The sequence below is a fragment of the Lotus japonicus genome, chromosome 1 (assembly GCF_012489685.1).
Source record: "Lotus japonicus ecotype B-129 chromosome 1, LjGifu_v1.2".
Classification (NCBI taxonomy): Eukaryota; Viridiplantae; Streptophyta; class Magnoliopsida; order Fabales; family Fabaceae; genus Lotus; species Lotus japonicus.
The window spans coordinates 8,077,681-8,104,419 of NC_080041.1; the positions used below are offsets into that span (position 1 = coordinate 8,077,681).

General features: G+C 40.1%; 3 protein-coding genes, 1 non-coding gene and 1 pseudogene across 4 annotated transcripts; 3 read left to right on the forward strand and 2 right to left on the reverse strand.

The window, feature by feature from the left end:
• The first annotated feature begins 910 nt into the window (after window positions 1-910).
• LOC130733387 (uncharacterized) lies at window positions 911-2,368 on the forward strand. Its single transcript, XM_057585543.1, has one exon. The coding sequence runs from the start codon at window positions 1,097-1,099 to the stop codon at window positions 2,207-2,209; it is 1,113 nt and encodes a 370-aa protein (XP_057441526.1). The 5' UTR covers window positions 911-1,096; the 3' UTR covers window positions 2,210-2,368.
• Window positions 2,369-4,182: 1,814 nt separating this feature from the next.
• TRNAA-UGC (transfer RNA alanine (anticodon UGC)) lies at window positions 4,183-4,255 on the forward strand. Its single transcript has one exon. It is a non-coding gene; the product is annotated as a tRNA-Ala (tRNA).
• A 1,373-nt stretch (window positions 4,256-5,628) lies between these two features.
• LOC130733388 (protein FAR1-RELATED SEQUENCE 3-like) lies at window positions 5,629-11,463 on the forward strand. The gene is made up of 6 exons (XM_057585544.1): window positions 5,629-5,843; window positions 6,597-9,253; window positions 9,335-9,424; window positions 9,676-9,825; window positions 10,752-10,868; window positions 11,173-11,463. The coding sequence occupies exons 2-6, from the start codon at window positions 6,695-6,697 to the stop codon at window positions 11,215-11,217; spliced, it is 2,961 nt and encodes a 986-aa protein (XP_057441527.1). The 5' UTR covers window positions 5,629-5,843; window positions 6,597-6,694; the 3' UTR covers window positions 11,218-11,463.
• A 75-nt stretch (window positions 11,464-11,538) lies between these two features.
• Window positions 11,539-13,315, reverse strand: LOC130733389 (crocetin glucosyltransferase 3-like). Its single transcript, XM_057585545.1, has one exon. The coding sequence runs from the start codon at window positions 13,086-13,088 to the stop codon at window positions 11,622-11,624; it is 1,467 nt and encodes a 488-aa protein (XP_057441528.1). The 5' UTR covers window positions 13,089-13,315; the 3' UTR covers window positions 11,539-11,621.
• An 818-nt stretch (window positions 13,316-14,133) lies between these two features.
• Window positions 14,134-15,971, reverse strand: LOC130731572 (UDP-glycosyltransferase 92A1-like; annotated as a pseudogene).
• Between the last annotated feature and the right edge of the window lie 10,768 nt (window positions 15,972-26,739).

Genomic DNA, 26,739 nt, shown 5'->3' on the forward strand with positions numbered 1-26,739 from the left:
CTGGCTACGAACGTGAAGGTGGTTAGATCTGGGTTTTTCTCGAACCTCTGCTCTGTCGCCATCCACGTTCGTCAGATCTGGGTTTTTTCATGAGCCTCTTGATGCTGCAGAACAAGATGCAAGATGCATCTGGGGATTTTTCCCTTTAGGATTTTATGGGGTTCTTATCTATGGGTTTTTTGGGTTCTTATTTCACCCTTTCACCAAAGCCCAGTTCAATTTCCCAATCATCTCAATCTCATCTTCCTTCGCCTTCAGCTTCTTCATCACGCCCATTTCAACTGCTTTAATTAGCCTCTTCGCTTGCTTCTTGCATTTTTCATCTACCTCCATTCTCACCTTCTCCATCTGAAGAAATCAATAAAACAAAAACAGATGAATGAGCGAGAGAGAAGGAGAGAGGAACATGGAGCCATTTGGGTTTGTTTGGGGAGAATTTGTGTGAATCAGAAGAACAAAAACAGATGAATTTGTGGGATTTGGGGGGAATTGGGGTTAATTTGGGGAGAATTTGGATTTGTTAATTAAATTATGATTAGTTAATTAATTTAGATTAATTTTGGTTAATGTGGGTAATTAATATTTTAATTTTATTTTAAGCCATGTCAGCTCATTCGTCCTAGTCAGCATGCCAAATCATCACTCGCCGGAGCCTGGAGCTCCGGCAAGGACCTGCTCCAGACGTTTTGCATTGATGAGGACCTTTTCCACAAATTTTTCCGATGAGGGACTTAGATCAGACGGCGACACAAAAACAGGGACTAATTTGAGGATTAAGCCTTCTTTAATTGATAAAGTTTGTAATCTAGATTAAAATAATCAAGTTTGTTTCCTGGATTAAAGAAAAGGAGGGAGACATGAACATTGTATGTGATTTGGCCACCTTCGAAGAATCAAAGTATAGCATAGGAAAATGCTGATAGTTAAGTGGCAGCAAATTAAAATTATTATAAGATCCTAATTTTGCTCCATTTGTTTCGCCTCTCTTTGACTTTGATTGATACAACTCTCATCATCTCATACACGTTGCATTTTTTTTATAAGCCAATAAATCTCATACACATTGCATAACAATATTATTATTCTCTCTAACATAATGACCGATGAAGAAACCACCGCCGCCGCCGCCACCGTCTCCGGCTCACCGGAAAAAATCCAAACAGCCATTCAATCCCTCTTCTCCATTGTCCCATCCCTGAATCTCTCCACCACCAACCCTCTATCTCTCCTCCACGACCCCAACATCTACACCGAAATCTCCACCCTCCTCCGGGACCCCAACTCCGGCGCCGGCGACAACAATCTCTGCCGGTGGCTCTACGACACTTTCCAATCCGGTGACCCGGAGCTCCACCTCCTCGTCCTCCGCTTCCTCCCCGTCATCGCCGGCGTCTACCTCTCCCGCGTCGCCGACCGGAAGCCTCAGGCGGGGTTCGAGGCGGTGCTGCTAGCCCTCTACGCCCACGAAACCACCTCACGCGGCGGCGAGCCCGTTACTGTCACAATCCCCGACATGTCACACCCCAGTATCTACCACGAATCTAAGGCGCCATCGAAGAACAACGCCACCGAACTCAACGTCGCCGTCGTGTCCCCCGCCTTGGAGCCCCACGGCACCGTCCGATCCACCAGAAGAGCTCGCATTGTCGGCGTCGCATTTGAATTGTTCTACAGCAAGATTTCGCAGATACCCAGTGCCCCGAAAATCGATTTCTGCGATTTTTGCAAGGTTTGGGCTGGCCAAGATGGAGAAATGTACAAGGATTTTGAAGAGGAATCAGAATCAGAAGATGAGGAGGAAGAAGTAGGAGGTGAGAATTGTGAAGAAGAAGGAAAAGAAGAACATGGGGTTGGTGAAGAGAAACAGAGTAGAAACAGGGGAAAAACAGAGGATCTAAGTGAAGAGAAACAGAGGAGTAACAGGGGGAAAACAGAGGGGAGGGTTCCTCTGCCTTGGGAGTTGTTGCAACCTGTTATGAGGATTTTGGGTCATTGTTTGTTGGGTCCAAGTAGTAACAAGGATATGGAGTTGTTTGAGGCAGCTAGTGAAGCTTGTAGGAGTTTGTTTGCAAGGGCCATGCATGATGTTAATCCCAATGCTATCTTGCCTATGAGGAGTTTGTTGAGGCTTTCCAAGAGTGTTGTTGGGAATCATGTGGATGATTTTGATCCCACTGAGTTACCTAAGACTGATGTTATTACTCTTTAGTTTGCATTTATTTTGTATGTTGGGTTGGTGATTATTTAGATTCCTTAATCTCTTTTTTCATATTGTTGCCTTGTGATTTTGGACTTTGAGGCAGGTTTGAATTCATGTATGTTTCTGAACAAGGAAATTGACTAATTGAAAGTTATTTTTTTTGGGGAATATATGTTGTTCAATATACTTTGTGGTCCCCAAACTTGATTTTGTTCTTTGAAAGTTATACTGTGATTAGATTATTTATGTTTGCATTGCCAAATAACATGAGAGTGTTATCATGCTTCCATGATTCATGTTACAGTTTCATTGATCTTAGCCTTTGGTTATTGTGGGTAAAACATGCACACAATTGCCTACTTTAAAATATAATTTTAATAATGGCTAAGTGGTTTTTTTTTACTCTTAGCTATTACTTTTATAAACTGTCTTTTGCAGTGTTGTTTGTAATGATTTTGATGGCTGGATTTTGGGCTTTGTTGGTTTCGCGGGAATTTCAAAGATTTTAAAAGTTGAGCTTCTAGCCATCTCTTTTAGTCTCTCTATTTGATGGGATAAAAGTTTTAGGCATGTCATTGTCTACTTTGATGTTGCTCTTGTTGTTGCTTTGAGCATGGGTGTGCCACCAAACTTAACTTGTATGCTGCTATTTTGCATCCGATCGAATTTTGCTTCAAAAGTCTTGACTTGTGGCTCTGGAGCATACTTTTAGGGAGGGCAATGCTCCCACGGGTTTTATGGCTTAGTAGGGGTGCTACTTCTATGACGTGTTTGATTATGACTCTCCCCCTCCTGAGATAGTCCCCTAGCTGGTGGCTGATTATCAGGGTGTGCTTGTGTTTAGGACCTTTTTGGTTATGTTTTTTTAATCTACCAAAAAATACTATGTTTCTTTACATGGGAATCTCATTCTCATTTCTTTGAAGTATGTGTTTTTTCAGTTTTTTGCACATAGATGAGTTTTAATCGCCCTCATCAGCTGGATTCAATTGTAAGTCATGTCAGTACATATAAATGAAATTCTACATTGATTATGAACAACTTATATGTCTATTGCATGGAAATAAAGAAGATTAAAACCCTACTTTACTCCTCTAATGTACATTTTTTTTATTTAGTTCCTAAAAATAATTTTATAAATTAAATTCTCAAATTTTAAAATTCCTAATTTTTTGTTTCTCCTTTTATTTAATATTGACATTGTTTCATTGGTGTCTCATTTATGAATAGACAAAACTCATGACGTGTAATATTAGGTGTCATCCATATCATCAACTTAACATTTTCTTCACTAGGCAATGATTTCACTTACGCCATCAGACTTTTGAGCCTCGTAGGTGTTATAGATTATGTTGCGAAATGATTTACCAGTTTACTCTAATTATTCATATGATTAATACTTTTGGATTAATGTGACTCAACCTAAGACATATGAAGCATGAAAAAGTGATGAGGATACTTTGGAGAGCTCAAAAGAAAGAGCAATATACACAATTATAGGATTACTATAATGAGTTAAGAGTCATTTCATGTTGTTTCCCGATTGTCAAATAAGTGTGTTATAAACATAAAGAAACATACTTATAGAGTTTGATATTATATGGTATACTATGTGAGTATGTTGTTAACCCATGCCCAATGAATGAAGTCGATGATACCTACGAGACTCGAGCTCGAGTTTAATGGAGTAAGTGAAATCATTCCCCAACAAAGAAAAAATTGTGATGAGCAGTTGGCTTAATTTAATGACAGGATGGCACAAAAGACACTTTTTTTTTTATGATAAATGAGTTAGAAATGTTAAGTCTTAAGGGTTTGATTGATAATTTCTTTAGCGATTAAATAAACAAAATATTTATTTTTTTGTGTTTTTAGTGGACCAAGACTTGAAAATAAAAAAGAAGCATGCTAGCTTGAAAGTCCAAACATTTGGCCTAAAATATCAAGTATAATCACATTATTTCGGAGAGTTATCACAACACGGGGATGTAGCTCAAATGGTAGAGCGCCCGCTTTGCATGCGGGAGGTACAGGGTTCGATCCCCTGCATCTGCACTTCTTTTTTTTTGACCACGTAAAAGAAAAATTATGAACTTTTAGACAAATTTTGGTCTTTGTCTCTTACTCTCTTTGATGAATTTAATTATTGCACAAAGAAGTCCTAAAAAAATCATAACTAAATGTATACTAATTTTTAGTTTATTTTCATTTAAATAATTATTTATATTTGAACAGGAGGAAAGATAAAAAAAAAACTATATAATTTACTATTTATTGGTTTAAAAAAACTATAACGAATATTTAAAATATTGCATAAAAAATTAAATAAATCCTTACATAAAATGACAAAATTGAGTTGGATAAATTTAGTTAACATGAAATAATCATAATATGCTTTGCCAAATAAAAAGCTAAAAAAAAAAACCAGAGGTTAATCAATAAAAAACCATCTATAAATCTTTTATAGTATTGAGAAAAAAATTATGAAGTTCTCCCTCCCATTTGAATCTAACAATAAAAACTTGAATTCAATTTCTACTTGCGTTTGACTTAAGGTGTGTTAGTGAGTTCGGTTTTAGAGAATAAAGAAGAAAATGAAGAGGCATGAGAAATCTTTCTCGTGTTCGAGAGTTTAAAAGGAAGACAAGGGGGATGTTTGATAAACTTTTAAAAACTCTTTCCAAAACCCTCATTTGGTTATTTTGTAGAGTTCTCCAAAATTGAGTAGTTTAGCGAAATTCGGAATATCCAAACAAGAGAAAAACTTACTGCCTTTCCTTTTTCTTACCATTCCCTTCCCCTCCTTAAAACTCTCATAAAAGCTTCATGGAACCTTTGAAATATTCTCTTTGGTTATTTGAGTTATTATTTATTAAACACCCCCACCCCCTCTTAGCACATATGTTTGCTTTTTTTTTTTTTGTTGGGAGGGTCAAATGTAGTTTGTATCAACCTAACGTAGTTTACATCTAACGTTGTTGAGACATATAACTTGTTACTCCTCCATATATGAAGCACAAAGCACAACTCTCTTAACTAGCATCTATTATTCAGGATTATGCTAATTCTCTCGGTTTTTTTTTTAACTCGATTTATTTGTTGCACGTTCACATAAAATGGTACTTGACTGCTACATTTATCGCCAAATTAGCTTCTATAGCTAGTGATTTTGTTTGAATAGAGAACATCTCTCTACCGTTAGAGTTTATGTTTTTTTTATGCACTTCCTTCTTGAATGATTTTCATGGTTTTGATTTTTGAGGGTTAAAAAAAAAACCATGAAACCCATAGATGGTGATTTTTAAAGTGAAAAGAGATAAACCTATTTGTTTTTAATTGAATAGGTTTAAGAACACTTGACCACTTTCTCCAGTCAACGAATAATGACCGTGCGATGCAGATCAACGGTAAATAAGACTCGTGTGGACTCAAAGTCTGTCACATGGAATCTACGCCTTGCTGTAGCGACTCTGGCGACACGAAACACGCACTCACTCCCAAGAGACTCTGCAACCGCCCGGAGCTGCCGAACCGGAAACCCTAACCACTCACCGGAACGCCGTCGTTTCTGCCATTTCTCAACGCCGGAGCTTGAAGATTGCAACTATAACTTACGGGGTTTAGTTTTCAACTTTTCGTTACTGTAAGTTAGGGTTTCCTATTTCTCATGTTAATTTGTACAATGGATTCTGTAACCGTCACTGTTTTTGTTTGTCAATGGTTCCTAAATTGTCATGGTTACTTGATTGTTAAGGTTTTGTGTTACAGTTATGACTTATGATGTTTGGCTGTTTCCTCTTATTTTTTGACATTGAACTGTTATACTTGTTCTATTAGCATTGTTTTGTCTTTTGCTATATCAAATTTCTAATACCAGTTAGTTTTGAATTGATAGTGTAAGTTAAAATCAGAATTGATAACCACATTGAATTGAATTAACTTAAAGCTGACTTTTTTTATTGCTGTTTTTTTGTTGTTGCTACATTTCATTATTTAGAATAGTTGAGTTGTAATTAATTTAGCTTATCTGGAGAGGAAGTGGGCATGGTTTTTTGTTAAAGAAATTTAGAGCAGTGGTTGAAGATCAATTTTGGATTTACTTGGCGCTTATGCAACTAGGTCGGCGCAACTTTCTATTTGATGGGATTCAACTTCAAGCATGCAGTTCTTTTTTTTGACATAACATACATAGTATAAAAAAAACTGACTTTTTATTGCTGTTTTTTTTTATACTTTTTTGCTAACATTTCATTATTAAGAATATTGCATATCTGGAGAGGAAGTGAGCATGGTGTGTTTTTTTGAAGAAGTTTTAGGCAGTGGTTGAAGAACATGCTGTAATTTTTCATCAGCTGCATTGTTTAATTTTTTATTTACGTGGTGCTTATGCAACCAGGTTGAGTCGATGCAACTTTCTATTTGATGGGATTCAAGGATGCAGTTTTTTACTCTAGAAAAAGGTGTTCGATGATTTAGCGGTTTGAATTTTTTGTAATGGATGTTCAAGTGATAAACATGGCAGAAGAAGGAAGTGGCCGTCAAACTATAGCAAATGGCGGGGATGCTGAACGTAGTAAAAATGAAGTTAATGGTGCTGGAAATAATGGATCTCATGTTCAGAATGGGGTTTCTGAGCCACGTGTGAAGGAGCATAGCCATTCCATGGTGAGCGGTAATAAGGTGAATAATCTTCTACCTCGCAGGCACTTTTCAAGTGTGGGAAGGACCATGCCTGAAACTTACCAAGGAGTCGGGCTTGTTCCAAGTGGTGTTATGTCTATCTCTTTGAACGGGAGTCACAGTGCCACTGAAAATATTCATGGGATTAGGAATAATCCTGCACCTGCAGCAGCTGCTGGTGAAACAAGTCGCCCAGTTAAAATAGGTCCTGTATCGATGAATTATACTGTTAGGCGACCACCTACACGAAATAGGACATTTGGAAGGGATGCTCAGAACATGCTGGAGTATTTTAAGAAAGTGCAGGCCGAGAACCCTGGTTTCTTCTATGCAATACAACTTGATGAAGATAGTCATATGTCTAATGTGTTTTGGGCAGATGCAAGATCAAGGGCAGCTTACAGTCATTTCGGTGATGCAGTTTCTCTGGACACCACATACAGAGTATATCAATATAGAGTGCCATTTGCTCCATTCACTGGGGTAAACCACCATGGTCAGATGATTCTGTTTGGTTGTGCGCTCCTTTTGGATAATTCTGAGGCTTCTTTTGTTTGGCTCTTAAAGACTTTTCTGACAGCTATGAATGGCCGTCACCCTGTCTCTATAACTACTGATCAAGACAGAGCTATACAGACTGCAGTTTCACAAGTTATGCCTCAAGTGCGCCACCGCATAAACAAGTGGGATGTCTTGCGAGAAGGCCATGAAAAGTTGGCTCATGTATGTCACTCACATCCAAATTTTCAGGTTGAACTTTATAATTGTATTAACCTGACAGAGACTATTGAGGAGTTTGATTCATCTTGGAATTCTATCATTAGTAAATATGAACTCGGAAGAAACGATTGGCTTCAATCCTTGTATGGTATTCGTGCTAAATGGGTTCCAGCATATTTCCGTGATTCGTTTTTTGCTGTAATATCTCCTAATCAAAGATTTGGTGGTTCTTTTTTTGATGGTTTTGTCAACCAGCAGACAACATTACCTATTTTCTTTAGGCAGTATGAACTAGCTCTGGAGAGCTGGTTTGAAAAGGAAATAGAATCAGATTTTGAGACAATTTGCACCACACCAGTTCTAAAGACACCTTCGCCCATGGAGAAGCAGGCTGCTGATCTGTATACACAGAAAATATTTTTGAAGTTTCAAGAAGAGCTAGTTGAAACTTTTGCTTATACTGCCAACAGAGTCGAAGAAGATGGGGAAAATAGCATATTCAGGGTTGCAAAATTTGAGGATGACCAAAAGTCGTATATTGTCATATTAAACCACTCTGAGCTGAGAGCTAACTGCACTTGCCATATGTTCGAGTACTCAGGCATTCTATGTAGGCATGTTTTAACTGTTTTCATGGTGACTAATATTTTTACGTTGCCATCCCATTACATCTTAAAACGGTGGACAAGAAATGCAAAAAGCAGTGTTGGATCAGTTGAAGAGGTTGGTGAATCACATGGACATGAGTCTCTGACATCACGATATGCCAGTTTATGTCGTGAAGCTATTAGATACGCTGAGGAAGGGGCAATAGCTATGGAAACTTATGATGCTGCTATGAGTGCCCTGACAGAAGGTGGGAAGAAGATTGCTGCCGTGACGAGAAGTATTGCCAAAGTTGCACAACCTAATGATAAGGTCAGTGGGACTGCCTGTGGTGAAAGGAAAACCCCTACCTTAACATCAGATACAACCCCTTTTTTATGGCCACTACAAGTTGAAACAACAAGGAGGTATCTTAATGATGCTGGTGCACCTGTTCAATCAGGTTCTATTAGATATGCTGGGGAAGGTGCAACAGCTATGGAAACTTGTGATGCTGCAAGGGGTGCTCCTAGAGAAGGTGGGAAGAAGATTCCTGTCACGAAGAGAAGTATTGCCAAAGGTGTACAACCTAATGATCTTGTTAGCGGGACTGCTTATGGTGAAAGGAAAACCCCTACTTCAGATACAAGTACAACCCCTCTTTTATGGCCACAACAAGATGAAACAACAAGGAGGTTTAATCTTAATGATGCAGGTGCACCAGTTCAATCAGTTAGCAATAGATATGCTGAGGAAGGGGCAATATCTAGGGAAACTTATGATGCCACAATAAGTGCTCCTAGAGAAGGTGCGAAGAAAATTACTGTCATGAAGAGAAGTATTGCCAAAGTTGCACTACCTAATAGTGGGACTGCTTACGGTGAAAGGAAAACCCCTACTTTAACATCCGATACAAGTACAACCCCTCCTGTATGGCCACTACAAGATGAAACAACGAGGTTTAACCTTAACGACTCTGGTGCATCAGTTCAATTAGTTGCTGATAGGAATTTACCACAAACGTCCCCTGTGTCTCTTCAACAAGATGATGGTCCACCTGAAAACATGGTATGTGATGAAGAACTTTTGTTTTTGTTGCTTTTATTTGCTACATAGCATTTAACTGGATCCTTCGGTTCTGTCATGTAGGTGGCTCTTCCATGTCTGAAAACGATGACATGGGTAATGCAGAACAAAAACTCAACGCCAGAGAGCAGAGTAGCTGTTATCAATCTTAAGGTAAGCTCATTATAATCTCAGCAATGAGAAGTTGGTGGTAGTATTCTTGATTTAGTTTAATGTTGGTTTATAAACCCTGTATTTGAATCAAAGTTTCTAGGACTCAATTGACCTTTAGCTCTTTTTTGGATATAAATATCTTCTTTAACATTTAATTGTGGGAGAGTATATTTCTTTTATCCTCTAGCACAGCATTTTAACAAATAACAATTAGTAAGGATCAGAAGTCATTTAACATATTTCAATTGCAGTTGCAAGATTTTAACAGGACTCCATCAATAGAATCCGTGGTTACGTTTAATCTCACAAGTGTTTCATTGGAACCCATGTTGAACTATATGACCCACATCAATGAACAGCTTTCGACACCAGCTAGTAAGGTTGCTGTAATAAATCTCAAGGTATGTGATTTTGTTCTTTGGATAATCTTTCTCTAATATGCTCTGTCCGTATGCTTTGTTGCTTTATTATTCTAGTACTAGAAGATATGAATGCACTTCTCAGCTTACTAAAGGGCTGTAAAAAGGGACACTTGCTATTGAGTGGACTACTAAGGAAGAGAATTTTAATTTTAGTTGAGTTAGCAACACATAATAAGGGAAACAGATTGAGTCTACTGTTTTACAGAGGCTTGTGGTCTCAGGCTGACGGACTGTGAGATTGTTTACTGGAAGATTGTTAAGACGAGCATATTCACATTGGCTATGAATGAAGTGTCCAACAAGATGCCATTGAGAAAGTCGTCTTATAGAATGGCATGATGCTATTAAGGCGGACAACTAATAATTTCATGGCAAGGCATTGAATTTGGATTTGACTTTAATATCATGTAATTGGTTTTCATCAAATTCAAAATAAAATATAAACAACATACACACGGATAATTACTGAGCTTGATTACCTTATATTAACAGGAATTAACATTCAACTCGGAAGCTATGTATTGGTGCAACTAGCATGTATATATAGTCATAGTCATGCTCAAATGTGATCTTTGTGGATATGATGCGAGACCTGCTCATTGTTTGGTCTATATAACCGTGTGCTTTGTCCCCCCCCCCCCCCCACTGGCCTGTGTCTCCCTCTCTCGTAAAGAATAAAAGGATAGGTCAAGAGAACTAAAGCAAATATACTTGTCACCAATCATATCTTGTTTCCACTTATTATTTTTTACTGTTTGAAACTTTGAGGGGGTTGCATGGTTCTTCTAGTTTTAACTGTTATTCTTAAGGAAATACCATATTCTCAAAAAAGTTTTCTTTGATTTTTTTCATCTATGTGCTTTGACCAGCTTTAAGAGTGTTAAAATCCTTTGAACTGTTTCCAGCTTGAAGATACCCAGACATCTTCTGGTGAGTCTGAAGTTAAGTTTCAGGTGTCCAGGGACACATTGGGTGCTGTGCTACGATCAATGACCTATATCCGCAAGCAACTTTCATGTGCGGTAAGTTTTCCTCCGTTACCTAAACATGAAAGTTCAAACCGTACAAATAAATGTGTTTTTAAAAGTAAGGTATTAAACATCCATGTATCTTACAAAATGATTAGTTTTCCATCTGAAAACGTAATATGTTCAAAATCTAATGTTTGTAGTTGCATGTTACAATTTACATTGTAATTTAAGAATGATTTATTAGTACGCTTCTATTTTGTTATTTGAATTTGCCTTAGTTTAACAAAAAATCTTATCAGAATGAATTGGTTTCGTCATGGATATTAACATACATTTAAATACAAAAATTTGGCAGGGCGATGTCCACTCAGAAACCACAATGAAAAGGCATCGGAAGTGAAGCATCAATTTTTTTTTATTGGTACCCAGGTGGGTATGCAAGTATTTATTCTTGATGGCAATGTTGCGACCACTTAATGCACAAATGGCTTAGAAAATCTAGTTATTTTTTGACGGTAAGTATCTCTACTGTGTAAGTTGTCTAACACATCTGTACATGTATCATATCGTAGGCAGCGAATTTGTTTTACTAGGAAACATTTGGAAAACCCTCTCCCTTATGAATGTTAATATTAATTTTGGGTTATTTTCGCTGGTGCATTTATGTTGTTTCACCTTTTTTGCTGTTTCGAAATCTCACTAAAATGATCAAAATTATGACTTCCATGGTAATAACATTCTCAAAATCTTATGACAAGTTTGTTTACACAAGTAGCTTTATTCTTCAAATTCAAATGAAACAACTCATGTAGCCTTGGATTCTAAAATGGTTCTTACAAAATCATCTATTGCTCTCACGGAAGACCCCTTTTCTTCACCTTTCTCTGTTGTTGCCTCTCTCATGTGTACTGCAATCTTATTTGCCTTCTCCTTCATCTCCTTTCCCTTCCCTTCTTGATCCATAACTATTTCTATCACCTTCTTCACCATCTCCCCAGAAATGACAGATTCCATATTTCGTGTGAGTTCCACACACACACCCATTTCCTCCACCAACATCTTCGCATTGTATCCCTGCTCTGCTGCAAGTGGCCACCCAATGATGGGAACACCGTTGCTAAGGCTCTCCAACACAGAGTTCCACCCACAATGGCTTAGAAACGCTCCGGTCGATCTGTGTGATAGAATCTCCAATTGGGGTCCCCATTTGTGCACCAATAAACCCTGTTTGCTGAGTCTCATTCTCTCTTCAAACCCGTCTGGCAACCATTCTGCCCTGAATTCTCCATTAAGGTCAAAACCAAAAGGTGGTCTTATAACCCAAATAAACTGTTTCCCACTCTGTTCCAGTCCTTCAGCCAAAGCCATCATCTGGGAGGCGCTAATAGTATTCTGTGACCCAAAAGAAATGTAAAGAACAGAACTTTCATCTTTCGAATCGAGCCACTCAATGCATGCTTCAAGAGCTATACCGGGTTCTTTCCCTGCACGGTGTTTGGAACCCTTTAGTGTAGCTGGTGGGAGTAGAGGACCCACAGTCCAAACAGGAAGTTGAAGATACTTCCTCAAGAGCTGCAGTCCCAGTGGCTCTATCTCCTCAACAGTGTTGCAAATCCAGCCATCAGACCTCGCAGAAAGTTCAATCTGTGGAGTAAAGAATCTGGACCAGCTATCACTTCCATCAGCTGCTCTTAGATATCTATGCAGCTGAGTGCGGTGGAACCGGTAGCTTTCAGGGAACCCCGGAACCCAGAACTCGTCTGAGTCTGTTTTCCTGTGGGGGAGGTGAGACCAGATAGAGATGTAGGCCAAAGTTCCATAACCACCACAAGTGGTGAAGGTTATATTTTTAGTACCTAAGCTCTTGGCAACATTAGTAACCCACCCAAGGAAGACATCAGAGATTATACAAAGTGGAGGGTGACCTTCTTCTTGTGTGATCTGGGATATAAGGGAGCGAAGAGGAGCCTCAAGGTTCAGTGATGCATGGAAGATTTTGATGATGTCTGTCAGAGGCAGCTTCTCTGTGTTCTCTATGTTGGGTGGCAGACCATGTTGGGTAGAATTGAAAGTTAGCTCCGCAAGGCGGATATTGTTGGAGGAAATGGCGGATCGGAGGTGTTGAATGTTGAGGGGAGTGGTTGCAATGGTGATGGTGAAGGAAGTTCTTTCTTGGATTTGTCTTGCTAGTGCTAGGAATGGGATGAGATGGCCATGTGCCAGGAAAGGTGCCATCACTATATGCCCCTCATTCCTTGCAGTTTCTGCCATTGGAGTTCAGTGGAATCTAAACTGCTGCACTTGTTGTAGTTACTGATAAGAAGTACTATAAAATTTAAGCATGAGCAAGATGAAGTACTGTGTTAGGCAGCAAACGGTGGTTTCTCTTATATTGGCAACTTTGAGAGGTTGAGCAACTCAAAAAGCAATTTGTCACTATTGGAGTAAGCGAAGGGGGGCACTGTCATCTAGAAAGTGAACTGATGCACAGAGCACTCTAAGAAGTGAAGGCTAATTGGGTCCATATATTAAAGTTAGGGAATTATAACAAAATACAAATGTTGGGGATAGATTATGTGGTCCAGAAACATTTTAGAGATCTTTGATTTGGAGTAAAAAATTAGATTAGTTGCTTACCATAATAAAAATTATGTGTCATTATAAAAAAACAAAGAATGATATGAAAATTATTTTAGCAACTCAGGAGTTGATTGGTTGAAGTTGCTTGCAAAAGTAAGTGAATCAAACACTAGTATCTTTTTTCATGTGTGTGGTTTAGTCATAAAAAATCAAAGGATTTCTTTCCAGTATATTCCCTATGTCCAATGGCTAGTATTTGACCACGTACACAATTTGTGTATCTAACAGCTTTATCAGTGATGGGGGACCTGCTTCATTTTTTTTCTTACCAAGTTCTCGTTTCAAATTCAATTCCTTCTCGATACACACGTGACGTTGTTCGGGGATTGATAAATGCTTAATTTTTTTTAATAATAGGTATATATCTTATTAAGACAATCTTATAATCATATTCGATTCGAGTGTGGTTAATGTCAAAATTCTCTCTAAAAGTGTATCTCTGAAGGATTAAACTTTTAATCTACAGGATTCAAACAACTTAATGCTTATTTTTTAGTTATATTGTATAATATTTTTGTATAAAACTTGTATAAAAATATTGTTATTCTATATCTTGAACTAGGTACATATAGAATCTAAGAGCAGTGCATAATCTATGTCCATTGGCATTATAAACACATACCCTAAAGAAATGACGAAAGAATAATTATTATTAGACAAAACTTAAATACAAAATATAAAAATATGACATGGTAGGAAAACATTATGGTGATACTAGAACATAAACGTTTCCTTGAAAATCACCTTCAATGAAAAAGTATATAAGATTTGAGGTATAAGCTATTCTTATTTGGATGATGATAAAATGGTTCTTAGGAAATCATCCATTGCTCTCACAGAAGACCCTTTTTCTTCACCTTTCTCTGCTGTTTCCTCTCTCATGAGTTGAGCAATCTTATTTGCCTTCTCCTTCATCTCTTTCCCCTTCCCATCTTGGCCCATAACCATTTCTATCACCTTCTTGACCTCTTTCCCAGAAATGAGAGTCTCCACAGTTCTTGAGAGCTCCACACACACTGCCATTTCCTCCACCAACATCTTCGCATTGAATGCTTGCTCTGCACCAAGTGGCCACCCGATCATAGGCACTCCATGCCAAAGACTCTCCAACACAGAGTTCCACCCACAATGGCTTAGAAATGCTCCTGTTGATCTGTGTGACAGAATCTCCAATTGAGGTCCCCATTTATGCACCAACAAACCCCTTTTATTTACTCTCATTCTCTCTTCAAACCCTTGTGGCAACCATTCTCCTCCCCTGAAGTCTTCATTTATGTCAAAACCACAAGGTGGCCTTAAAACCCAAATAAATTTTTTGCCACTCTCTTCCAATCCTTCAGCTAGAGACATCATTTGGGAAGCACTTATTGAGTTCTGTGATCCAAAAGAAATGTAAAGAACAGAACTTTCATCCTTGGAATCAAGCCACTCAATGCATTCTTCAAGTTCCATGCCAAGTTCTTTCCCTGCATGTTGCTTTGAAGTACCTTTTAGACTGGTGTATCCACCGCCGCTGTCAACAACAGTGACTAATCCGCTTGCTGAGGGTGCTTGTACTAAAGAACCTTTGAATGCAGATGGTGGTAGAAGAGGACCAACAATCCAAACAGGAAGCTTAACATAGTTCCTCAAGAGGTTCAACCCAAAAGGCTCTATCTTTTCAACTGTGTTGCAAATCCACCCATCTGAGTTCATCGAAAGTGCAAATTGAGGTACCAAATATCTTGACAAAACATCACCTCCATCAGCTTCTCTTACAAGTTTATGCATCTGAGAGCGGTGGAATCGATGGGTTTGAGGGAAACCCGGAAGAAAGAACTCATCAGAGTCTGTTTTTTTATGAGGGAGGTTGAGCCAGATAGACATGTAAGCCAGAGTTCCATAAGCACCACAAGTGGTGAAGGTTATGCTCCTAATGCCACAGCTCTTGGAAACTTTGTGAACCCAACCAAAGAGCAAATCAGATATGATGCAAAGTGGAGGGTGACCCTCTTCTTGTGTGATTTGTGCTATTAAGGATCTAAGTGGGGCTTCAAGGCTGAGTGATGCATGGAAGAGTTTGATGAAATCAGTTAGAGGCACCTTACCCGTGTTGTCCATGTTGGGGTGTAAACCATGTTGGGTAGAATTGAGAGGGAGCTAGGTGGAGATTGATGGTGGAAGAATTAGAAAAAGTGGTGGAGATTGCAGATTTAAGGTGTTGAATATTGAGGGGAGTGGTAGCAATGGTGATGGTGAAGGAAGTTTTTTGTTGGATTTGTGTTGCTAGTGCTAGGAATGGGATGAGATGTCCATGTGCCATGAAAGGGGTCATCACTATGTGCTCTTCATTTCTAGCTTTCTCTGCCATTGTTGCTCAGTGTATCTAAGAAGCTCTGTCCTAGGAAGTTTGCAGGCTTAGTGAGTTAGTGTATCCTAGATGTTCTGTCTTTGTAAATTTGACACAATTTTAATATGACAAAACTTACATTCATAGTTAAGAAGGGTAGGCCGATGGATTCAGAAAATTAAAGTTGTGGGACGGTGTGTGTACATATATGTGTAGTACCGGATTTAGGCCCCGTTTGGATAAACAGCTTAATTAAGCGCTTATGGTCATAAGCGCTTATGACATAAGCGCTTATTCATAAGCTATTTTTAAAAATTTATTGAAATAAATTAAAAATAAGCTGTGTATAAGCATAAGCTGTTTTTCATAAGCTATCCTGAGTAGCTTATGAAAATAAGCTGAAAATAGCTTATGGCAGACCATAAGCTGTTTGCATAAGCTCTCCCAAACACTGGCATAAGAGCTTATGCTGTCAGATAAGCTCAAATAAGCTCTTCCAAACTGGGCCTTCACCCGTCTCTAATTATATTACTGTTCTTAAAATCAGTTATAAGTGGTGTATTCTGCTTTGAGGGATCTTCCATCAGTTACCTTAATATCAAATGAGATGGTATCAAAGTGGCTTGATGTTGGTAAGGAATCCATGAATAGAAAACAGTAACGCTTGGGCAATGGAAGATACTAAAAAGAGCTTGCAGTGGAATGCTAATTTTAATTTCTTATGCTGCTAATTTGGATCTGTGTAATCAAATTAAACAAATATTTTTTATTAATAAATTAAACAAATCTTATATTTTAATCATAGCTTATTACATCACCATTGTTAATCTTGAGCCACACATTCTGAGTGTAAAGGAAAAGGTGGAAACTTTTTGAAGGGAAGGAACCCAGAACGATACAGTGTGAGAGGTAGGCCTGTCCAACATTTTTTGGCCCGACCGAACCGTGGCAAAAAAAAGGCTTTTTGGGCGGGCCGGGACGGTTTTCGGGTCTTACAATAAAAAAACCGGTTTTAACCGGTCGGGGTCGGTCTGGGTTTTGAACCGACCAGCCCGACCGATTAGGGATAAAAAAAAAATTCCTCCAGCGGCCCAGCCCATTGTGTGTGAGTGAGGGAAGGAAAAAAAAAGGCTTCAGAAACCCTAGCCCATTACCCCACCCACTAACATTTTTAACCCTCCCTCACCCTCCGAAACCCTAGCCGTCCCAATCCCAACCTCCCTGTCTCTCTCTCAACCTCTCAACTCTCATTCTCTTCTTCTCTCAACCTCTGCTCTCTCTCTCAGACCTGCCGCCGCCACCACCACCACCTTTCTCCTCCTCTTCTTCTTCAATCCAAACCCTAGCCGCCACCACCCTTCTCTTTTCAGATCCGCCGCCACCACCCTTCTCCTCCTCCTCTTCTTCTCTCCAAACTCCAAACCATAGCCGCCGCCACCCTTCCTTTTCAGATCCGCCGCCACCACCCTTCTCCTCCTTTTCTTCTTCTCTCCAAACTCCAAACCCTAGCCGCCACCACCCTTCTCTTTTCAGATCCGCCGCCACCACCCCTCCCTGCGATGCCATACTCTGTGTCGCCACCACCCTAGCCACTCACTCCACCACTGCATCTGCATGGCTTCTTGCCTTCTTCCTCCATGCTTCTCTGGTCCGTAATAGCTTGTTCATCTTCATTTTGCCTCAATCAATTCTGATATCGCAAGATGAAATGAACATGCTATTTCGCATGAGAAAAGCAATTGAAAACTTGTTCTTGACTATGTTGTTCTTGGTTAATTTGTTTGGTAATGGTTCTTCATCTTTCTGTCCTCTGCAAATGTTAGGATCCAAAATCCCAACAAGAGTCAACACAGGTAAAAGAAACAGAATACATAAATGAATTGCTTATTGATGATTGAAATAGGGACAATTACAGAGAAGGAATGACTTCCAATCCTGACCAGAGCACTGCTCCTAAGGAAGCTCAGAGCCTCCTTTCCATGACTCACACTTAGCTAAATGATTAGATAGTCTCTCAACCTCTCACCATTCCCTTTTGTAGATGGACGTTACAATTCTCCTTACTCTCTCTCTATTATGTTAGATGCCTTAACCTGGTATTCCCTTCCTGCCCCTCCTAGTGTAAACCTTCCACACTCTAGGCCCCTTGGGTCCATGATGGATTAGTGTATCCATTGGCCCATTTACAATATCAGTCCTAACAATGCCTCCCTCTAATACTTCATCCTTGTCCTCAAGGTGGAATTCTGGGAACTGGCTTTGAATTGTCAAGACATCTTCCCAGGTTGCCTCTTCAGCCTTGCCCTGCTTCCATTGAATGAGAACCTGTGGAACCTTCAAACCATGTCGAGAGATAGAACGTGTAGCTAACACTACTTCGGATTGCACTACTGGTAAAGCCTCTTCTTCTAACTGTTATGGCAATTCGGGCTCCACTTCATAGTCTCCAACAACTTTCTTCAACATGGAGATATGAAACACAGGATGTACTCGTGAACTTGCTGGTAGCTTCAATCGATACGCTACTGCTCCAATTCTTGCTTCTATGGGGTAAGGTCCATAGTAGCGCGCAACTAGCTTAGGTTGAGCTCGCGTGACCACCGAATTCTGCCGGCGAGCCCGAAGCTTGACAAACACCCATTCTCCGACAGCGAAAGACTTGTCCACTCGCTTGGTATCAGCTTGTGCCTTCATTCTTTCCTGAGCTCTTGTTAAATGAACCTTTAATTGACGCAATGCTTCATCCCTGTTTGTCAGTTCTTGCTGTACCGCGTCCACACGCGTTTCCCCAAGTGCCCATCGAACCAGAACCGGAGGTTTCCGGCCATAAACTATCTCAAAAGGTGTTTGTTGAGTCGCGGAATGAAAGGTTGTATTGAACCAATATTCAGCCGAGTGGAGCCATGTGACCCAGGACTTGGGTTGTTCAGCTGAGAAACACCGCAAGTACGTTTCTAAGCAGCGGTTCACCACCTTCGTTTGTCCATCGAATTTAGGGTGGTACGATGAACTCATCTTCAATTGTGTTCCTTGCAGGCGAAAGATCTCTTTCCAGAAGTTACTCATAAATAGAGGATCGCGGTCACTGACAATTGACACCGGGATCCCATGTAAATGCACTATTTCCTTAGCAAATAATTCAGCAATGCTTCTGGCAGAGTTGGGGTGCTTCAGCGGAATGAAATGCACATACTTAGAGAGACGGTCAATCACCACTAGGATTGCTGCGAACCCTTTTGAATTTGGAAGCCCTGTTATAAAATCCAGAGATATATCTTCCCACACATTCTCTGGGATTGGTAAAGGTTGCAGCAAGCCGGCTGGAGATGTTGCCATATACTTGTGACGTTGGCACACATCGCACGCGCGTACAAATTCCTGCACATCATGCTTCATTACCCGCCAATATAGATTCGCAGCCAAGCGGCGATAGGTGCGGAGGAAACCTGAATGCCCCCCTTGAGGTGTTGTGTGAAATTCTTGCAACATTTTGGGCACAAGTGTGGATTGCTTGGACAAGACCAGACGATCTTGGTAGAGCAAAATCCCTTGATGCAAGCGGTACCCAGAATGATCTCCTATTCCCAGGCGCAAATCTTGAATGATGCGGTTCAGCTTTGTGTCCTCTTCGATTTCTGCTGAGATTACTACTTGATCTTCCCATTGTGGGTAAGTGATAATGGCTCGCATCTCCCCTTGTTCTTCCTCTACCCTTGACAACGCATCTGCCCCACGATTCAGCTTGCCCGGTTTATACACGATGTCGAAATTATACCCTAAAAGCTTGGCTGCCCAATTCTGCTGCCCACAAGTAACCATGGTCTGATGCAGCAATTCCTTCAGACTTTTCTGATCAGTGAAAACCGTGAACTTTCTGCCCAACAAATACGGCCTCCAGTGTTGGATTGCCAGAACCACCGCCATTAACTCTTTCTCATAAGCTGATTTTGTCAAATTGCGAGGACTCAGAGCTTTGCTGTAATACGCTATTGGATGTTTATCTTGGAGCAAAATTGCCCCAATGCCTATGCCTGATGCATCACATTCCACATTGAATTCTTGACTGAAATCAGGTAAAGCTAGAACTGGGGCTTGAGTGAGCTTTCCCTTCAGTATTTCAAACGCCTCTTGAGCTTCGGGTCCCCAACTGAAAGCATCCTTCTTTGTGAGTTCAGTAAGTGGTTTAGCAATTTTCCCATAATCCCGGATGAACTAGCGGTAATACCCTGTCAATCCAAGGAAACCACGCACCCCCTTAACATTCTTAGGAACCGGCCATTGCTGCACACTAGAGACTTTATTAGGATCCACAGCCACCCCTGCTTCTGAAATAAGGTGACCCAAGTATTCTACTGATGTTTGGCCAAAACTGCACTTCTTCAAATTAGCAGTGAGACTTTGTTGCTCTAATTGTTGCAAAACCTGCTTCAGTTGTACCACGTGAGAATCCCAATCCTTGCTGTAAACGAGAATGTCATCGAAGAAGACTAACACCCCCTTGCGTAGCATAGGACGAAAAACATCATTCATAAGACTTTGGAAAGTAGAGGGCGCATTCATCAACCCGAATGGCATTACTAGGTACTCGTAATGCCCTTCGTGTGTTCTAAAAGCGGTCTTATGAATATCCTCAGCCTTCATTCGCACTTGATGATACCCGGATTTGAGGTCAAGCTTGGAGAAGTATCTTGCCCCATGCAATTCGTCCAATAACTCTTCAATTACTGGGATAGGAAATTTGTCAGGAATCGTTACCTTATTGAGGGCGCGGTAATCCACACACATCCGCCATGTTTGATCCTTCTTCTTGACCAAGATTACTGGGCTTGAGTAAGCACTAGTACTGGGTCGTATGATCCTTGAATCAAGCATCTCGCGCACCTGTTTCTCAATTTCAGCTTTCTGCATATGGGGGTATCGATAAGGTCTTACATTTACCGGTCCTTGGCCCTGCATAATAGGAATTTGATGCTCTCTGCCTCTTCTCGGAGGTAAACCCAGTTTCTCCTGAAAAACTTGAGCTGAATCCCGCAGCAATTGATTCAGTTCACGTTGCTGCTCAATTGTCAGATTCCCCATCTTGTCTACTGGACTTTTGTGCTTGTCCCCTCCTCTCAGTTCCCCCTGATTCTTTTCCCAAGGAGACTTAAGAAGTCCCTGCAAGGCTCCGCACGTTTCGTTCTCTGCTCTGAAACCGTGAAGCTTCACCCATTTATGGTCGCACCAGAAACTCATGTGCTGTGTCTGCCAGTTGACAATGGTGTTTCCAAGTGTCTTCAACCATTCAATGCCTAACACAATGTCTGGACCTCCAAGATCAAACAAATGGGGACTGCAGGTGAATTTGTACCCTGCTTCTGCGATACAGACTTCAATTCGTGGGCAACGACCTTGAATTTGTGTCCGGTATCCATCACCCATTTTCACCGTCATTGTAGGCGTTTGCGCAATTTCCCAACCCATTCTTCGAGCTAATTGAGCATCAATGAAGTTATGCGGCGCTCCGCTATCAACTAAGATTATTACCGGAACTCCATTCACCATGGCTGAAAGCTTCATCGTACGGGGCTGTTCCTTTTCCCCTCCGCTGACAAGATTCGTCAGGCACATGAGGCTCATCTCACCTTCTAACTCATCATCCCCTTCCCCTACTTCCAGAGCTAGAATGTTACCTTCTTCGAGCTCCCCATCGTCGTCTTCTAGTATCAGCACTCTCAGATTCTTATCTGGGCATTGATGCATTGGATGAAACGGCCCCCCACACTTAAAACACAAACCTTTTTGTTTTCTTTCCATCAATTGGGGATAAGTGAGATGATGGAAACCTCGATCTCTTGGCCTATGTCGCTGCGGCCCTCCGTTGTTTTTTAGCTGTTCATTTCTTGGGCCAGTTGTATTGGGCTTGGAGACTTGGGTACCCGAGTCCTTATTTCCCCGGACCAACACCCAATCAGTTCCGCTCCGACCCGATCCACTGCCAAAACCGCTCCCTCCGGTTTTCCCCGCACCTCCACCATACTGGTTTCCCCTAGCAAAACCCGGCCCGGAATCGCCTTTCACTTCCTTCTCGACGGCTCGAGCCACCACCAACAGCTTAGATCTGCTCACACCTCCCATCGCCGCCAGACTCCTCACTTTCCCTCGAATCTCCTCCTTCAAGCCGTGAAGAAAATAGCCCTGAAATTTCTTTTCAGGAAGCTTAGGGATTTGTGCCGTGAGGTATTTGAATTCAGTTATGTACTCCTCGACAGTACCCGTTTGGCGGAGCTCCGTTAATTGCTCGTAAACGTCACCATCTCCATGGCCACCGTAACGCTCCAGAAGTGCGTCACGCAATTTCTCCCACGTCAGATCCTCCTCAGCTTCCAGTAACGAATTGTAAAAATGAATCGTGGTTCCCTCCATGCTCAATTGTGCCAAGCTCACCTTGACTTCTGGAGAGGTTTCTTGGACCCTGAAGTAAACCTCGGATCTCGAGATCCACCCCGCCGGATCCTTCCCATCAAAGATCGGTAGCTCCACCTTCTTGACGGAGTGTCGGAACTCATTCAGTGCATCACTCTGCAGTGTGGGTTGTCGCGACGACCCTCCTTTGTCTCCGGTCACCTCCGGAGTCCTGCCTCTGAATGGATCTTCTGAGTTTCGATTTCCACTTTCCCCTTCATCAAGAATCTTCTTACCCATGGATTTCTCCATCATCAAGGCTAACGATGAGGGAAGATCCTTCACCGCGAGCGTCACCGCCATTAACGACGTTCGCATTTCTGCGAGCTCGTTCTCCAAGGCGTCGATCTTCGCTTCCATCTGAGCGACTGCTTGCTTTGTCTTCTTAGGTGGCATTCACCGGTTCCGGCGAAAGAGGATCCGGCAGGTCGGACCAATTTGTTAGGATCCAAAATCCCAACAAGAGTCAACACAGGTAAAAGAAACAGAATACAGAAATGAATTGCTTATTGATGATTGAAATAGGGACAATTACAGAGAAGGAATGACTTCCAATCCTGACTAGAGCACTGCTCCTAAGGAAGCTCAGAGCCTCCTTTCCATGACTCACACTTAGCTAAATGATTAGATAGTCTCTCAACCTCTCACCATTCCCTTTTGTAGATGGACGTTACAATTCTCCTTACTCTCTCTCTATTCTGTTAGATGCCTTAACCTGGTATTCCCTTCCTGCCCCTCCTAGTGTAAACCTTCCACACTCTAGGCCCCTTGGGTCCATGATGGATTAGTGTATCCATTGGCCCATTTACCCGCCCGTTACCCGACCAAACCGAAACCGATCCAAACCGACACATCACATGGTCGGTTACGGGCCCAATTTTATGTCATGCAGGTTCGGTCGGTGGACCTTTTTGGGCCCGAAACCGACCGAACCCGACCGGTGGACAACCCTAGTGAGAGGTGGTCTTGGAAAGAGAAAAAAAAAGGTAAGTAAATTTACCAAGAGACCCAGACTTTAATGCTTCTAAAAATAAAAAGGGACAAGATATTTTTGTCTAAAATGAAAAGGTGTTGGGTGCTATAATACTCCTTCATAAAACATGGTGGGTGCTATATTATATATATATTTTGGTTAATTGGAAAGATAAATTGCATCCATCAGGGATTGATCCCTGAACTTCCCTCAATCTAACCTATACGTTTCATAACTCTTACCACTTGAACTATTATTCCGCGAATGTGGGGGCAAAATATATATATAGGATGTATCTTATGAGAAAGGTGGTCTTACATGAGAAAATGAGAATAAATCACGACCTTTAGATCTAATCATGAATGGTCTGGATTAAAACATGAAGTCATGTGACTTTTTCACATGACTTTTTTAAATGATCATATGACCATTAATTTGATTTAATCTAAACCATTCATGATTAGATCTAACGGTCGTGATATATATATATATATATATATATATATATATATAATGTTAAAATATAAAAGTTTAGTGGAAGTAACTAGTACACTTTATGTATATAATGTTCAGGTTTTATGTATATAATGTTCAGGTATCTAAGACACTTATGAGGAATTAGTATATTTTATATTTATGATATTCAACGAGTACAAAGTTATTGTGGAGGGCACTTTCCCATTAGCTTGTGAATAGATTCGTCCCTCGGTGAGGAGAGTTATCATATTCATAAGGTAAGTGTAGGAAAAATTTATTATGCACAAGCTTTTGCTTGTGCTTGTCCATAGTTACACCATCTCCTTTTTACCTGCTACTGCAGGTTTAATGGTATAGTATTTTCTCTCCACGAGCTTATGGTGTGATTGCAAACCAAATGAGTGGATATCAAAATGTTTTATTTGGCCCGAAACAAATGTATAATGAACGATTTAAAAAGAAGAACAATGAAGTATGTGATGTGAGAGGTGTCATCGATTTCTTACGTAAGTTGACCTGATTTGGAAACACACTTGTAATCAGAATGGAAGGCTAGACAAGTTGCTTTGAAGTGATGGTTGCAACCGTGACAACTATTAATTGTTTGATGATGTTTTGACATTTGATGCAACATACAAGAAAAACAAGTACAAATGACCACTTGTGATTTTCTCTAGGGCTACTCATCACAATCAGACCATTATCTTTGCTGCTGCTCTAGTTTCTAATGAGCAAGAAGATACATATGTTTAGTTACTTCATAATTTGTTAGATGCAATGCACAGGAAAGTACCAGTATCAGTAATCACCAATGTTCTGAAAACCGGATCGGTCACTGAACCGGTCGAGGCACTGGTTCAAGGTTTAAAGGTTGATCCGGGGTTGAATCGTTTGTGCTTAAATAGACTTTTAAATTTCATAAATATATTTACTTCTTAAAAAACATTAATCACATGCATTATTATTATGATAAATAAAGATTTATATTAACACTCCTAGTGTAAAAAAAATTAATTGACCATTGTATTTAAGTAACTCTAAGCTGATATACAAAAAATAATAGATATTTTAATAAACAAAGAGTTTAGTTACTATACACTGACAATGTAACAAAGTTTTACACAATTATCCAATCAAAATTCATCATTTTATCATGTAATAGTTAAATTTGAATTTAAAAAAGAAAATAAAGAGATGTGATTAAATAATGGTGTAAAAATTATTATACTGTCATTGCATTATAATTAAAATCATGAATAAATTATATTTTTTAACGTATAAATAAATGGTACTTACATTTTCATATGTGACAAATCAAAAGATGATTGCTAATTAATTGTATATAATAAATTTAATAGGATGCAGCTTTTATTTCAAGCATTTAATTGGTGCAGTGGCAAGGGGTGTTATTAAATTCTCTAAGGTCATGGGTTCAATTCCTTACTAGCACATTTTTAATTGATTTTTTCTCTAAATTAATTAAACCGTCAAACCCGGTTTTCCGGGTTCTTAACCGGTTTATCGGTCCAAATACCGGTTCAATTAACATCTGGTTCCATGTGCCAACCGAACTGGCCAGCATCACGGTTTTCGGTCGGACCGGTTTGACCGGCCGGTCCGTTTTTCATAACACTGGTAATCACGGATGGATAATGAAAAATGCGATCAAAAGAGTGTTTCAAAATGCGCACCACAGGTTATGTGTGTGGCATCTTCTACGGAATGCAGTAAGCAATGCTTCTGATCCAAAATTTATTCAAATGTTTACTAGATGCATGCTATGGGATCTTGAAATTGGAAAATGGTTATTGAATGTGGGTGTGAACACAATGTGTGGGTTCATGACTTGTATGCGCGGAAGAAAATGTGGACTGCTGCACATATGCGGGGTGAATTTTTTGCAGGCTTTCGTACCACCTCCCGGTTGAGGGACTACATGCCCAAGTTGGGAAGTTTGTAGATTCATGGAACAATTTGACCGAATTTATGCAAAATTTCACTCGATATCTGAGTTATCAGCGACAAAAGGAACTTGAAGCTGATTTTGCATCTATGCACGGTGACCATATACCTCAAACACAACTGAAGAGGCTTGAAAGGTCAGCTTCCAACCATTACACAAATAACAGTTTTAGGCTTGTCTCGAAGGGTCTTCATCGGTCATTGATGCTAAGGGCGCATTGGTGGTGAGCGGGGCGGCATATTTCCCACTATGGTCTTTGCGGCGAGGCAGACCCTAATCGTAAAACATGCCTACGACATACACAGTGAAGTAAGTAGTTTACTTGCATTATGTTTAAGCATATATACACAATTAAATTGACATTTCCATTAGTTTTGACTTGTAATAGGTGTGTTGTACCATGGTATCTACCATTGTGGAAGTTGAAGTGGCTAATTGGATGACATGTTTGTTGGTACGGTCTACATGTCACAATTTAAAGTTAAACAACAAAGTCATATTTTGTGATAACAAGCACAATGTAGTGGGTAGATAAAAATCACCAATTTAACAAGAATTTATTTAACAAGCACTAATAATTACCAATTCGCCTTTCTTTATTGGGTTTAAGTGAGTCAAGTAAGTAACTAAGTATCTTTCAACATCGTTGTTCATGTTTCGTACAGTTTGTTGCACTCTGTCACCTTTTTCTTACTTTCGAGCCTGTCGAAGCACCATCTCATTTGTCTCCCGAAATGTCTCTGGAGATTTACATGCTGCTTTAGACATCCGTGATAAGTGTCATTTTTACGCATATTTTGTGATCTTTTTAGGCACTTATCTCACATGTGTGCTTCATTTATTCATCATTTAAGTCCCTAAAGTAGTAGATTTAGTAAATACTTAATTTTAATGTAGAAATCGTGTAAATATTGTGAGTTTTATGTTTAATCTTTTGTTTTTTATGTAGGTTGGAGTTTCATGAATATTTGAGCAAGAAAACCAAGTGAGGAAAGTTGGCTCAAATTTAGCTTGAGCGGACTAAAAACAGAACAGAAAAAGAAGCAAATGAAAGAGTTCGCTCAAAGTTGGCTCAAGCCACCATTTTACAGTAGAT